General features: G+C 36.2%; 1 protein-coding gene across 1 annotated transcript in view; it reads right to left on the reverse strand.

The window, feature by feature from the left end:
• SV2C (synaptic vesicle glycoprotein 2C) overlaps positions 1-16283 on the reverse strand; it is a 119399-nt gene that overhangs the window by 36114 nt on the left and 67002 nt on the right. Inside the window, exon 4 of the mRNA XM_005488307.4 lies at positions 15799-15950. Coding sequence (XP_005488364.1) covers positions 15799-15950 — 152 coding nt within the window. The remainder of the gene's footprint in view (positions 1-15798; positions 15951-16283) is intronic.

Genomic DNA, 16283 nt, shown 5'->3' on the forward strand with positions numbered 1-16283 from the left:
CACTTAAAACATGATGAGAAGGAACAAAGCATTTTCTAAAGACACATTTCCTCTGTCACAGAGGAAGAGGTTTGTAAGCACAGACCCAAGTCACTCCTCTGTGCTGACATTGACATTTATCTGAAGACATACAAAAATCAAGTCTCCAGCCACTCCTGTGGCAGTATTTTGTATTCCAACAATCCCCAGGACAGCTGCAAGAAGAATTGATCTTGCATAGAAAATAATTTGCTCTCAAATACTATTAAACCCATTCCTGCATAGCACTATAATCCAAGTGTAGTACCTCTAATCAGCCATATCAATAGTCCACTTTTTAAATTTCTCTAATACCTGCTGTAGAACTACCCTGAATATTTTACTTTCCATTAAGGAGGATGTTTGTGTATCCTCATATGTCAAACAATGATATGGTATGATTATGTGCCCAAAATCTGAGGTTTAGTAATGACAAGTAAGGCTTTCACTTACACAGAAATGTAATAATAAATATAATAATGTATGAGGCCTTACAGGAAAAAAAAGAACTCACAAAAATTCGTTTAAAATCAGAATATTTAAAAATGCTGGGGTGGAGGTAGATGTTCGGGGAAGGTAAGGGAGATGTGTAAGTTGCACATGGTTTGAAATGGTCTGTCTGAAATCTGACTTTCATTTGGCCTTGAAGTTTGGCTGTATTAAGATGCTGTGACTCACAGTGCAGTCAAGAAGATAATATTTAAAATGAAGAAGAGATGAACCTAATCATATAAGAGAATTAAAGTAATATCCCTAATAAGAGAACTGCAGCTACCCAATAGTCTGGTCATGTTATCTATCTAATCTTGGCGGAAGCTGGAAGTGGTAAGGGGTGTCTAATAACTATTGGTCTATTTATGGTTATGAAATCAGAATCTCTCTTGCCTCCCTAGTAGATAAATATTAAAACCTGTAGGGTCTTGAATCAGGCTGTTGCTAGTAATGGACCTGATGGGAATGGCATGCCTGTATCTTGAGTTGAACAAAGGAAGCTATTCTTGCACTTCAATTTTCTTTACTGGTAAAATTTTACTTTAATTTTCTTTACTGGGAAAGATACTTGGCCAACCAAATAAACAGAGACATGAATGTGACAAAATCACTCATTATCCATTCATGTTACGAAGCCTAACAAGGCAAAAGAGAAGCTATACGGAACCAGAGAGCAAGGACTTGCAAACTAAATTGACCATTATAAATTTTCTACATATTCACCCTATACATCCTCCTTCAGAGGCCTATCCCAATTATTCAGAAGGTATAGCTGTTCCAGTAGCTATGACAAACAATGGCAAAAGAGGAAAGAGCATTCACAAGAAGCAGCTTATGTTATTTTCAGAAAATTTTTTTGCCTCTTCAGCCCTTTCTATATGACTGAGAAAGTATGATAGCAAGAGCATTCACTTACAGTTCACAGAGCTGGAAAAATTCCATTTTAACTAATGTAAAGGTGCACTAAAACAATTTATCACCTCTATAGATAAACAGCAGATTAAAAATAAATAAAAAGCCCTTGACTTAGTATCGTTTGCAGGAAACATTCTGTCTTTAATGGTAGTTGTAGGAATTATCTGACATCGAAACAATTGATAGAAGAGGAAGATTTTTCTGCCTCTTATGCTATCTTGCACAGAGGCATACATGTTTATGCCTTTTAGTTTGTCTCCAAGCCACCATCCTTCATAACATCACCCAATTATATGGCAAGTTTTTGGCAAGATGTAGTGTTTTATTGTGGTTTTCTGTATATTTGTATGATGCAAATAGTAATACTCAACCAGGTTAAATATTAACTCAATGCTGTAAGACCTCAGTGACACTGAAGAGGTGTAAAAGTAAGATATTAATCAGAGCCAAAATACAGAGAGTTTTGGAAGAGACTGTACTGTTAAAATCCCTAAAGAAAGACACTGACATCAAATGCAAAGCCAATATCCCATAAGAGGAGCAAGAAAATACAGACATCATGTCTTGGGGTGATTTTGTGATGACACTTTTCCCCCTAATCATCTGCTTTATGCCCAGAAATGGCTGGTGTAGTTTTAAGATGGCCCCAGGAGTAGGGGTGGGAGCCTTGAGCTCCTGCTGGGTTTGGTTCAAACCTTCACTTTCGGTGTGCTGTGGGCAGAGTGGTCTGGAATGCTACATTGGTCCTTTTGTTGGATTAGTTTTTCGCTAGCTTGAAGCAAGAAGGTTTGGGGTTTTTTTTCCTCTTCACCTGGATGCTGTACTGGGAATCCTCTTGGCAGCTTTTTTTTTGTGGTTTTTTAATGTTGTTTTGGGGATTTTTATAGTTTTGTTTTGTTCCTTGAACTGTTTTGGCTTTGAGTTGGGTTTTGTGGTTTTTTTTCAGTCCCTTAGAGGAGCCAGTGAGGGGTGCCATGAACACCAGACCTCAGAGAAGCTGAACCAACATGAGAAAGGACACTAAAATCCACCAGTTTTGCCTGCTGCAAGGAAGAGACTAACACCAGAATGGTTCCCATCTAGTCTGCTATGCAAACTCCTGTTCCTCCCCTTCCCTGAGACAAGGAGGGCAGACACCATCTTTCCCTCCTTGCCACACAGTTTGGTCAGGACTGGAGATAAGGTTTTGAAATGTCAGTGTCTTGCATTTATTCAATCCTTTTCTGTGCTTTGCAGGCACCCCTTTTTGGGGTTTTTGGGTTTTTTTGTTTGTTGTTTGTTTGTTTGCTTTTTGTTAAGAAACAGTTTGCTTTTTTTTTCCACTTTCACCCACTGGCATTCATTTTTCATTGGCAAAAGGCATTACAGGAGCCCTTCTCTTCAGACGGAACTCTCATTTCAGTGTGTTTTCTCCTAAATTTGTCTCCAAACTGAGACACATCAAATTTGTCCAAAGCTTCTGCATGGTTTCTTGGTATAGCTGCACCTCCTTCCTAGGAGACTTAGGGTTGTTATCCAATACCTTTTTGACACAGGACATAGGTTTGGCTGATGTGTGATTACCCCACAGAATTTTGTGAGCCTTTCTTAGGTTGATCCCAACTTCAACTATTCATTGCACCCAATGAATGGCATGACTCTTCATGAAAATAAGGGCTAAGAGTAAAGCATTCCACTTAGAGGAAAAGAACAAAGGATGCCCACAGATGAGGAGTGGAGACAGGTCTGCAATTCTGTACTTCTGTAACCTTGGCCAAGGAGAAGTTTCCATTCTCAAGCAAGAGAGAAATAGTGGAAATGCACTTTGCTAAGATGTCATGCTGGTGTAATATCTCCAGCATCATACAGGATACAATTTTGCACCTTAGGAATTCTGAACACAATTGCAATGCAACTATCCTACAGGACTGGAAACCTGCCAAAAAAGTACTTCAACATTGCAACATCTTGACTTTAATGATCACCATTACGAGTTTTGCCTCTGTCCTGTCATTTAACCAGACTTCAGACATCCATTACCAGGGATTGAGCCTCAGTAACTTCAACATGGCTTTATTCTGAATGCAATTACCATTATAGTCCTTAAGAAGTGGGTATGTGCTCACTTGTTAAGAGTTTTTGGTTAATTGGTTAACAAGCATAGATTTTGAAAGCTTGCTATGACAAATCTCTAATTCTCTGCTTAGATGTTAGTGTTTCTAAAATAATCTACTTTGTGCATTCTCAAAATAATTTTATTCTGCTCTACCCTATAGTTTATAAAATACAAATCAGGGCAACATCTCTCCAGAAACTTAAGTGGATTGCATACTCCTGAAATTTAAAATAAGAAATACTATGTAGCTATTTAAATTAAGTAAATATGCACATTATAGAAAGCTAAAAGGTTCTGAACTTCCCTTCTGTGCAATCATGGCCCTGATGGCTAAAGAGGCTGACCTGGAACAGAGGCTAGGCAGAGTTAAAGGAATAAAGCAGGTATTTATTAAAAAGCCTTCAAGGGATACACCTTGGGCAGCACAAGAGCCCAGCTGGGGCTCTGCCCAAGATGGACCCAAGATGGACAACTGGTCACGGGTTTTCACACTTTTAGAAGTTTAGGTCCAATGAACATATTGGGGTTAATTGTCCAATTACAGATCCAGGTTAGGAAGTCCCATCCTCCCAGACTGCTCTCCCCAGTTTGCTGTTGTTTGTACATTTTTGGGCCTGAAGCTACAACAGTGTTCTTGGTTCCCAGGCTGGAAAAGGATTGTTTGTCTAACTGCCCTGTGAAGAGAACTTGCTAACACTTTATATGAAGTTCTGAGTCATTTACTAAGGCAGTACAGAAATCTGAAATATGAATGCTAAAACTTAAGGCATTGCTCAGAGTAAACTGCCCAAGTCTGCTAGAAATTAGTGTAGAAGAACACAGGTCAGCTTTTGTCCAGGGTTCAGATGAAAAGAGCTCTGGTATGTAATCAAGAGCTCAAAAGTTTTATTTTACTTTAAATGTCTGCTTTTGTCACATTTCTGCATGCAAATATGATTTAGAAAATTTTCTCATTTTAGTTAAAGACCTAATATAAAGCTACATTACATGGCACCATTTGCAGTCCTACGGAAGCAAATACTTTTTTTACTGCTCTGATGGTCTTTTATATATACATTTTGAATCTTTCTAATGTCTTTGTAATCTCACTGACTTAGGGAAAAAAAATTAGTGCTGGGATCGTTATAGTTCAGTGGTTCATATCCTTCCTGAATTTAATGACCACCAGATATTTTTCAACTGGACTTATAGAATACTACCTAGCTGACTAAGGCTAACTATGTAAGAAAGATTCATTTATCTTAATTTTTTTGTGTCCATATGGCCTAGAAGCATTTTATGAAAACCAGCTATCAAAAACCAGCAGTAGCTGAACTTTCTTAGCTTGACAACCAGATAAAAGTAAGCATAAATACTGAAATGTATTTTTCAAGTATGAACAAGATCTATTCAATAATTACATTAAATTTACAATAGAGACTTAAAACTGTAAAGATGATGTTTTAAGTACTCAGATACAAATAAATAAATAAAAAAGAATAAGCCACCAAGGGTTAATATGTAGCTGAAAATCTCATTACAAGGACTGTGGCACATAATTGATCTGACTGTTTGGCTGACTGAGTCAATGGCCCCAGAGATTTATGTATTCAGGCATTTCTACAAAGTCCTGGCTTGGGTCTGGCTCTGTGCAGCTGTTCAATGAAGGCTCTTCACAATCTGCAAAACAAAGAGTAAAATCTGCCAGCCACAACACTGACAACATCACAACTTAGAGGCTTGTCAGTGTAAGAAAAGGTTATGTCAAGCTTTCCAGAGATGATGTTTCAAAGAGATGCAATTAATGTCAGAAGTGGGGGAAGACAGAATGTTAAGAGAGGCTGCTGTCAGGGCTTCAAACTAACACGGCCAATGTTGGCACCAAGACTCTGCAACCAAATACCACTAAAATGTGCTTCAAACCTTGTATGAACTTCATTTGTACCTAGCTTTAAATTTGTATTAAGTTTTTTACCTCTATTCTCCAATGTGCAGTTAGTAGTTCTCCACTACTTTATTAAAGAATTGAAAAATGGCTTTGTATTAATTTTGAGGCATCTGTTTGGACAGTGCCAAAGATTACAAAAAGAGTAAATCATTGAGAGCAAACAGAATCCACTTCTATAAGAAGACAATATAAAATTGTCAAATGCCCTGTGCAGTACCCATTATGACCAAAGTCTATAAGGAAACACTCATCTTCAATAGAATCCCTTCATATTGTTGATTTACCCATACACAAAATACAGATACAATGATATCTGTGTATTCTTTTGTGGCGCCCTCCACCATCTACCCACTGCCATGAGATCACAAATGGTGCTATATTTGGAGTAATGAGTTGTTGCAGACACTACTAAAAGCAGCAGTTAGATGTGGAAACTAATTGAAAATGTAAGTGTTCCTGTCCTGCTCCAGGACTCCCAGTGATTTATGTGCATCTGGACTAAGGATATTTAAATAATGGGCTCATGGAAAAGAAGGAAAGAGAAGCAATTAATCAAAAAGGACAATCAGTAAAAGGCACAGTGAAACACTGTAGCTTATGAAAAGAAAATGGGGCCTCCTTATCTAGCTTAACATAGAAACAAAACATTAATTGAAATGCTGGAACAATATTAGAAGAATACCAAGAGGACATGTCTTTTATCAGTGATACACATTCTATCTTTTGTGTGCTGATTCAATGTAACAACAGAATATCTCCGTAATTCAAGAAACTCTTTCAAAATTTAACTGTTACATTTATTTGTTTGAACAGTGTTGCAAGAAAATAGTTTATTTTCAATGAGCATATCAGTGCCGTGATTAAAGTATTATTTCCTTTTTTGCTATTTTGCTTGCCTCTTGTTTTCTCTTAAAAAAATGAAAAGGAGTAATATCTTATCCCTGTGAGAGAGACATATAGACTAAGCAGGTAGTTTATGTGATCAACTTATTAGAGCCATTGTGCATTCTAGGAATTATCTTCTAATCTAACAGCAGTCAGTTGAACAAGCCTGATCACATTTCTGGCCTTACTGTACAGGCTGTAGAGCCATTGTGTGAACAATGGGTCAGAAGTCTTGAATTCAAGCCTTGGTCAAACTTCCAGCAAAATATTTTTTGCATGCTCAAATCAGTACTAATAATTGTCAGTCTATCATAGTGGCAGCAGGAGGTGGATTGTGCCTGTGAGCCGTCAGTCACAGTGTTTGAAATGCCATTATGAAGGAAACAATGAAAACATAATACATTAAGAAAACAGATAATTATTTTACATTCTTTCTTTTATACAGCTTCATGACTTCCTTGAGAGCCTAGAATCATAAAGGAATCAAATGTTTGTATCAGACTGAACTACATAAAGTTCCTGTGGGAAAATAAAACTACATAAAAGCCTTACCTTTATTGCATCTTTATCTGTATTTCCTTGCTTTTTTATTAAATGGCAGTGCCATTTTCTTGAAACAACTAAGAGGGGGACCAAAACTTTCAATGCCTAAAATCAAATTGCCCCAATACTAAAAAGAAAACAATACCAACTCAAACAGCAAGGGAGGAACAGTGAGTAGTAGAAAGCAGCATTTCTTCACTTTGCCCAGCACCAAAGCTGAGGAAATAGGGAATGGAAACCTCAGCCTCGAGCCCTCACTATGAAATCTTAATGCTTATCACTGCTCATTTTATACTGTTTTCTGCTAACATCTTTGTAATGTATAAAAACAGAGCTGTCTTGGAAATATGATGTGCACAAACACTGTAAGGGAGGTAGATCTGGTTTTGCCATATTTTTGAACAAGTTCCTCTCCTAAAAGTGTGATAGTCAGATACACTGGTAAGCCCGGATATTTGAATAGACCTCAACGGAATTACTTTCACTAAAGTAGGCATGATTTTCAAAAGTAACACAAAATATTTTCCTTTGAGAAAAAGTATGAACAAACTCCCTGAAAAAAAAATCCAATGTCATTTGCAATTGATTTTGTTAATTTTATTTCAAAGGCAACTAGACTGCAAATTGAAAAATTATATTCCAATTGTATATGCAATCCTTAGAAAGAATATATTATTAGAGTGAAAAGAAATTGTTACTAAGAGGAAAATCACCAAGTTCTTCAAAGCAGATAGCTCTGCAAGGCACAGAAATAATATGAAAGTATGGATGGCAAATGTATACTGTCATAATATGTTCCAGAGAAAATTAATGTATTTTTGTATATGCTTTATCTCATTATTTTTTCATCTGTTGTAGAACAGTCAAAAAATCAAACACAGTTTTTTTGTGATTTAACATTAAAAATATTAACAAAGAAATCTCATCTGATTAGAATCTTCCTTGTTTCTAGACATGAAAAGCAAGGTTAATGTCTGACACTGCAGATACTTCTGCTGGTCAATCTGAACAGGTTTGTAAGGCAGCTCTATTAACCTGGATGTAAATTTCCTTAAATTATACTCAAGACCAATTTATTGTGGGAAACTGATTTCTCATTAAGAGTGAGGCTGAGAAGCTGACTATTTTATTGTCATAAGAATGATTGACTATTACTACAGTTTTTGTGGAAAATTGTGTTTATGGCATTGAACAATGATGTTTATGGCAACAGTCTGTTCACCTGTCTGTCAGTTTCTCCACCAGCATTCTTTAAAGCCATTAAGATACTTCAGTCAAGTGTCACAGGATGTAATAGTCCCAAAGACAGTCACATTCTCCATAGCCTTGTGAAATATGCTGTCCAGGCAGACAAGAGAGAGTCCAGTGGAAGATGAAGGAAAAGGCAGGAGATATCAGTGGTCCCTCAAGGATGTTGAAGCCTACCTGGGTATGGGGAATGCAGCACAGCCACTCAATCCATTGGCCTTGGCACTGGCCTGATCCAGGTCAAAATGAGTTTCTTTCTACCTGAGAGCAGCTAGGCCAGGGCTGTATCGCACCACAGAGCATGGTGAGAGTGTGGATGACTGAATGTTTCTTATTCAGAGTTCTGGGGGAAAGAAGGGGGAACTGCAGAGAGTGTAGCAGAAAGGGACCTAGAAAAAGCAAGGACAAACTAAAAGGACTGCTGAGGTGCCTTGTAAGCAACATAGGGGAAGAGAGGGCAGAAGGGAGTTCACCAGGATCAAAAGGTGATTGACAGAAATCCCTAGGAAACTGCGCCTCATATCTTCTTCGCTCACAAAACAATTTGCTAGATTTTTACTGAACCTCTCCCCAAACAAATTTTCTCTTTCACCTTCAGCTTGAAGTGCCAAGGAAAAGGTTATATTTGAAGCTCACTAATGAGCATCTTTAGTGCTCATTAAGTATAGATGTGCTAAAAGCTACTTAAACTTCTAGGGCTTGCAAATATAAACATTGAAATGACCATATCAAACTCTGCATTAGATCACAGAAAACAACAACAAAAAAAACCACCTGATAAAGTGGGGTTTATTTGCTCTCCTAGATAGATTTGCATAAGCAGCACTTCTAAACTCTGCTGTACTCTGTCATTATTGTTCCTAAAGATGAAGATTTTTTTAAAGTACACATTCAGTGTAATCTAATTTAATAGGATTATTTCGGATGAGGAACAATTCACAAATAGAAGTTGATAACTCAAGTTAACATTGAAACTGCCTTGTACACACTTTAATTAACTCAGATTTTAAAAAGTATAGATAAAGCTCCATTTGCAGAATACATGATAAATGTAAGTGCATTAAGTGCTTGCAGGGGGGAAGCATAGCACGTTGGGGATCAATCACTTTGCCTCTTAGAGGAATATAAAACAGATCAACAGATGTTGTGGGACATAGTAGATGCCTTAATGTCTGATCTATTCCATTTATACAGCATGACACAGTCTCATAATGAATGCAGATTCAACCTTACCAAAGCTCTAACTTCTTTAAACCTTAAATGGTATTTTTCATTTGTGAAGGCTAATTCTGAAGAGAGAAGATATATCAGAAAGGAAATTGTATGAAGCAAATTTGAAAATTTGTGCTTGGTTTTAAATTTTGGTTCACATGTTTCCTCCATGTCTTAAGAACAAGGACAATAGATTGATTTCAAATTCTGCAAATTTCTTGGCGCAATCGTGGGCTTTTTACAGCTCAGAAAAAATCCCATGGTTCTCTTACCCAGGCCATCTTCTTTGGCATTTCTCTTTGTACTAGACAACTGATGAAATTCAGACACGTTCTGCAAAAATACCAAATTAACATATAATAGAAAATCATGCCTTGGGTTCAACTTTTTCCCAAACACCTGTTGCTATGGCATGAATTTGTTCTAAACCACCTTGAAAAGGAAAATTTTTAAAGTCATGTTTGAGGAAAACAATAGAAAAGTAATATTAAGGAATTGGAATTTTAAAAAATTGAGAGTCCAGAATTTTAGAAATTAAATGAGGACAAACGTACTTTTTCTACCAGTGCAGGGTTATGTGGCCAAGAAGCTTTCTGTCTTCCATTTGGAGCTACCAGTGAGGATAATTTGATAGACATGCATTTTCCTACATGTGCTGGGACTATTCAATGCTCCTTCTTTTTCTATTTTTTAAAAAATTCTAGTATTTTTTTCTTTATTTGCTGTTTTCTAGTTTACTCCAACACAAGCGAAGGAACAGTATCTGTTTAATAGAACAGGGGTGTGGGAACTTTGAGGGGCATCTGTTGCAACAACTTGCTTCAAAACAGTGTCCATAATGGCCCCTGCAACCTCAGCCTGAGCTTTTACTTCTTTCATGGCAGTTTCGTTCAGATGCTTAACAAACAGACCATTATAAAATCTTTTTCATTATCTGTACCACCAACTCTTGACAGAAATATCAGATGAGTCTCTCTAAATCCACACTAAACAGCTCCTACCACTCAAAAGGATCCCGGTCTGCTCACCAGAGATGCTGAAAGATGGATGACTCCAGAGATCCTTCTAGTTTTATCGCTCATCAAGCACTAGTACTTGCTGTGCCCTAAGTCTCTAACCCACAGACAGTATGCAGCATTAGTGTGGGACTTTTTAACCCAATACCGCCACTGCTGTGTGACACTGAGAAACCCTTCAGCCCAACAAAAACCCAGAAAAATAAGGTAGTTAAAAGGTTTTCTTTTTTCATTGCTGCTTCACAATTTTAGTCCATCATGTTCTCAGTTAAATCTGCAGCAGGCTGAGAGGTTAATTCCTCCATTAACTCTGCCTGGTGCTTTGCATGCTGTGAATTGCACAGTGAGCCAGTATCTATCTCCTCATCTGCATAGCTGCTGCATGCAGCCCTGCTGCCTTGCCTGTTTTACTACTATAGAGTTCATGATGCTTTCATGCAGAAGGGGATTTCATTGCTGTTTTGAAGATAGGTTCATCTTTTTTATCTTCAGTTGGATGACAGAAAAATGGAGCAAACATGACATGGAAAGTACAACAAAAATGTTTTCAAGCCATCATGGTAAAGGGTGATAAAAGGATCACTTTCATTGCCAGTAGAGTAAATTTCTTCAGATTAATTTAATTGCTTTACCACAACAATCTTCTGCTACAAACTGAGAAATATTTTTCAGGCCACTTTGCAAACCAGATCTTACTCAAAAGTAAAACACATTGGTCCATTCTCCTCACATTTGCACTCAGAGACCATTATGTACTCCTGGGCCTAAAAAACAACTTAACTAATTATGGAAAGTAGAATAAGAACAGTCAACAGGTGTCCATTGGTAGGTCTAGTGAATTTAGTGTAGTTCTAAACCGTTAAGGACAGTCTGTAGTTTAATGTGCCCTTGACAACATCCAGTGAATGAAGATTCTGTAAATATATTTGGCAGTGCATATTAGTACTATATAACAACTGCATTTAAAATTTAACTTCTATCCTATCTAAATTAAGTCCCTTTTTCTGCCCTTTAATCATATTGACAGGGGAAAAGAAAAAAGCAAAAACATTCACAGAAAATAGAAGTGAGTATATTTTACTGACCAGGAAATTATTTCAAAAATTTCCAGTAGGAGACACAATTAAAATTTTTTAAAATAGAAGTTATTGTTAGTATTTTAAATATATTGCTTTGTAAGACAAGAGTGAGTGCATTATTTGGACACTTCAATGTCTGTATTTTTAGCTTCTGTTACTGTAAAGAACTTCCTCTCTCAAAAAAAATACATTCAGGAAAAAATGGCCTTCTTTAGTAAAGCTCTAATGACTGAAGTAGAAATATCATTTGTGACCAGTGAAAAGTTTATAATTTGTAACTGCGACTTTTAGTCACAGAATAAAACACCAATTGTTTGTTGATGCAATAGAAAACTCTGCTGTAATAGAGAACATATTAATACCTTCCCACTTACAGCCAGAGAGACACATTACACCTAGGCAAGAAATCTTCACTTCTGAAATGGAATGCCATTTCTGTAGACTTCTTATTCCACACTTTTTTACTCCAAGTTTGTTTTGTGAATAGTACTAAATACCTCTCTTATGAACACAAGTAAGTGGTCCTCAATTAAGTAGGACAAAAGACTCTAGTGATGAAAAATGAATACTTAAGGTGAAGATCTGTCATATAATGTGATTACCCTTGTCTGAAAGAATGTTTAAACTTACATCAGATTTGTACTGAAAGTGTTGGAAAGAAGTGTTTTTACTATTTTCTTGATTCTGTATCATTAAATTTGAAGTGGTTTAGGGAATAATGGAGCCTAATTTAACTGGAATCTTCTGCATATTTATGGAAGTAATGTCTCCTCTCTGGCCATACAGTGGAGACTTGTTCACTAATGTCATTTGGCATGGCTATCTCGTCTCTTCTCTGGTAAATACCAGAAGTGGGGTGTGAGAGTCTGGAGAAAGCCTCAGGTTCACCCTGCAGTTTATGCTGTAACAGCCTGGATACCCGCACCATCCTGTTCTTCTCCTTGCAATCTAATTTCTTTTTGGTCAAGAACTCCTCTTCTTGTTCAAGAATAAGACTTAAGAACCAGCAAAGTCAATATTTTTTATGACTAAGTAAAATACTGTAGAGAATGTTGCAAATTTCAAAAGATTTCCCTATAGTCCATAAAGCCAGAAAAGGCTTGTATGACTCTTACAGGCAAAGTACATAAAATTAGACAGAATATCAGAACTGATAGGCTAAGGACACCGAAATCCTTACCTAGCCTCCCTTGATGTTTAGTTTGGAGATACGTTACAATAAAAACTGAGACTGATTTTTATGATCAAGACACAGAATTGTTTTCTTTTTTAATATCTGATAAAACAACTTTCAAAATTCTTTTTAATTCCTATTCTCAGAGTAAATAATAAACTTGGTGTAAAAATATAAGATATAAATGTAAGATATAAATATCTGTATTTTAAACTAAAATTTCTCTTTCTTGGGACTCTTCATTATTTGAGAAACAAAAATTTTTGAAGACTATTGTAATACACTGTTGAAGTCTCTGACATCTTTGAACTACTCTACTTTGAAACAGGATGCTGAAATTGAAACTGCACTTGCAGAAGTATTTACAGAATGATTGTTATTTCTCCTATCCAGACTGATATAAGAACTGTAGAGAGGAATTTCTTTTTAGCAGTCTAATCTGAGACTTTTAAAATTAGTTGCAATTAGAAGCATTTCACTGCAGATGTTTCTTCTTCACAGCCTGAGCTTGAGTTTAGGAGACCTAGAACTGGTCTACACAAACTTTCAGTTTTTAAACAATGGCAAACAGATATTTCAGTCAAAAAGCCTTGCTAGAGAGATACTTGTCTTCCAGATGATATTAGCCTTTCCATATGCGGTGACTGCAGCACTGCATCACACTTAGCAGAAGAAGTTAACAACATGCTGATGTTAAAACAACAGTTATCAACATTTTATTTTGTGTTCCAGGGCATCTCCTGTTTCAGACTGCTATGTTGCTTGAACAGCAACAGAGATAAACTGTTACATATACAGAGTAATCTGTGTTTTCTCCCAGAAAGATGTATCTAAATGTTCACAGGACAAACATACATATATAGCTCCACAGTCTGCCTTGGGCTAGATAAGGTATACTAGGACTTTTTAAAGTGGCTTGTATAAGAAGAACTACAAATGAAAGGAATACATTGGTAAATGAGGGAAGAAAAGAATATTCAGAAGTATTCTACTCTGTTGACCTGGTATCTTTCTATTAATAGAAGAATAGTTCCACTGTGCTTAATGACAGTTTATTGCTTTTTGTACAGATGGAGCTCATTCACTGCTATTGAATAACTTCTGAGTCCAGCTGAGAAAACCAAACATTGTCAGGTCCTCAAGTGAGAAGAAGACAACACAGAAATACCCAAATTTCTGTACACCATTTCTGTGCACAGAAATGCACAAATATAAATGCAGTTTAAAAGCGAATGTGTAGTTTATAATAATTATGTTTTGCTTCCTGGTCACTGAAGATGTGAATGATGAGAAGTACAGAAAGGGATTTGGAGGAAAATCTCTATCTCTGCTTAATTCTGGCAAAATAAATCTATGTAGAAATAATTCAGAAATAGTAAAAGAGAAAATACCATAAGAGCCTCCTTCTAAATGCATGTAATACAAATGGTGTAGACACCTGAACAGGCATTTGCTTGACCTGGAATATTTCTGGTAGGGGACAGCAATGTGTGACCACACTCCCCAAATGCTGGAGCAGGGCTTGCCCTGGGAGCAATTTTTACCAAAATGATGTACAAATTTACTTCTTTTACTCTGAAAAAGGATTCTTCTGATAGCTTGATTTTTTGGCCTTTTTTTGATCATTGTAACTTAATAAACTGCAAGGAGTGATTTGTGTGTCTAGCACTAAAGCATACTATGTTTTCAAATAGTTTTTTACTTTCTTTTGTCTATATTGTTTAACAAATATTTTGTAGGTGGAAAAAGCAACAACAAAAACAAGAACAACAACAAAAAACTCAGTGCAGCACTCCTTTATGTTGCTGATATTCTTCCTCTGCTAAAGAAAGAGAAATGTTTTCCCTGTAGTGACACTGCTTTGGTATAAGTGCACTATATTAAAATATACTGCCATGTGATGTTCTAAGAGCACCTCAGTAAAGGATATAAAGTTATTAATAAAATCTACATTAAATTAGACAACCTATGTAAATTAGTCTGTCATAATGTTTGCATTTTCTACTGAAAGATAAAGAAAATAAAAGTCCATAGGAAAGCAAAAAAGTACTTGGCATCCAGAGCAATTTACTACTTTAGAAAAAAAAAAATCTGTACTGTGCCTTGTCAGCACAAATTCCTCTCTTTGCTTCCAGCAGTTCAAAGTCAAAAGGCAAGGTTGAAGATAGAGATTCAGGTTTGGTGTATTGAACCCTAAAATAATTTTAATGCAACAGTCCGGGTATTTGATTAATCTGCACTAGTATAATATACTTCTGGACATTATCACTTGCTAAATATTCCCATCACTTCAAGCAGACCTTCGCAATAATGCTTTGATAAACCTCATTGCTTGGCTAAAGGAAGTTGCTTTGGTTGCCAGCTCACAGTGCTGCTTTACTTCACTTGCGGCCTGCCAGAGAGAACTGCTTAAGAAGCTGATTTTTAAGAATGCCTGAGCAGTCTGGGCAACCCTGGAGACCTGTGAGCACTTAACTCTTGTAAAACGCAAGACAAAGAATTGAATCTATACCTCCATATTATGTTTAACTATGTCAGAGAAATTAAAGAGCTCTTTGATAAAGTAGCATTCAGTACAGCTTTATTTTCAGACTAATTTCAGATTTCAGCACTGCAAACTCTTCTTCCCAAGAATGTTCAATTCACAATTGATTACTGTATCAAAAGGATCACTACTTAGACATTCCTGCAATTTAAAATTTCTCTGATGGAAATCTCCACATCATCTATCTTCTCCAGATTTAACAATGACACCAATTAAATTTTCATGTGTACAGGTTTTCAGTAATTTAAAAAATCTGACTGAATATGGATATTGGTGAAGTTTTGCATCTTGTAATAAATTATTTATTATTTGGCATACAATCTATTCCCACTATACCCTCCTAAAGGAATTATTAAATAATAATAACAATAAATAAAATTATGATTATGATTATGATTATGATTATGATTATGATTATGATTATGATTATGATTATGATTATGATTATGATTATTATTATTATTATTATTATTATTATTATTATTATTATTATTATTATTATTACTATCATTACTATCAGTTAGGTCACTAGTTCAAAAACAGATATGAAGACTCCTCTTTAAGCTATCAAGCTTCAAGATATTTACTTTCATACTAGAATACCTCCAAATCACAAGGAGATTTTTCTTTCTTCTATGGCTTTTCTTACCATAATGAGGAATTATTGCCCAAGCCATTGCGGAAGCGTAGATGCCACCAATCATCCAAAACATGCAGAGCCAGCTCAGGTGTTCACCTCGTTTCTCCCTAGCGAGCACTTCCGAAAAATAGGAGAAGACTGTTGGCATGGTTCCACCGATCCTAAAAGGAGATAGAGATAATGGATTAAGTAAAAGAGTAACAGCTAGATAAAGTTTGAACAAGCCCGTAGCAGCAGTTATCAAAACCTCAAATACAAGCACCCTCTCTGTCAAGTGTTTTTTCTCAAATTGCACCATATATTGGAGAACTTTATAGAAAACTTTCATCAGTTTGGATGCAGTTTTTTGTCAAATATTTCCTTGAAAATTCTATGTACTATTTATTACATTCAATGTTTCAAGGGAATTGTCAATGCATCAGTCACAGGAACAGAAACCAGTGTGAAGTCTTGACTTTCACTGTTACAAAATCATGGCAGTCTACTGACAAGTG

This window comes from Zonotrichia albicollis, chromosome Z (genome assembly GCF_047830755.1).
Source record: "Zonotrichia albicollis isolate bZonAlb1 chromosome Z, bZonAlb1.hap1, whole genome shotgun sequence".
In the NCBI taxonomy this organism is placed as follows: Eukaryota; Metazoa; Chordata; class Aves; order Passeriformes; family Passerellidae; genus Zonotrichia; species Zonotrichia albicollis.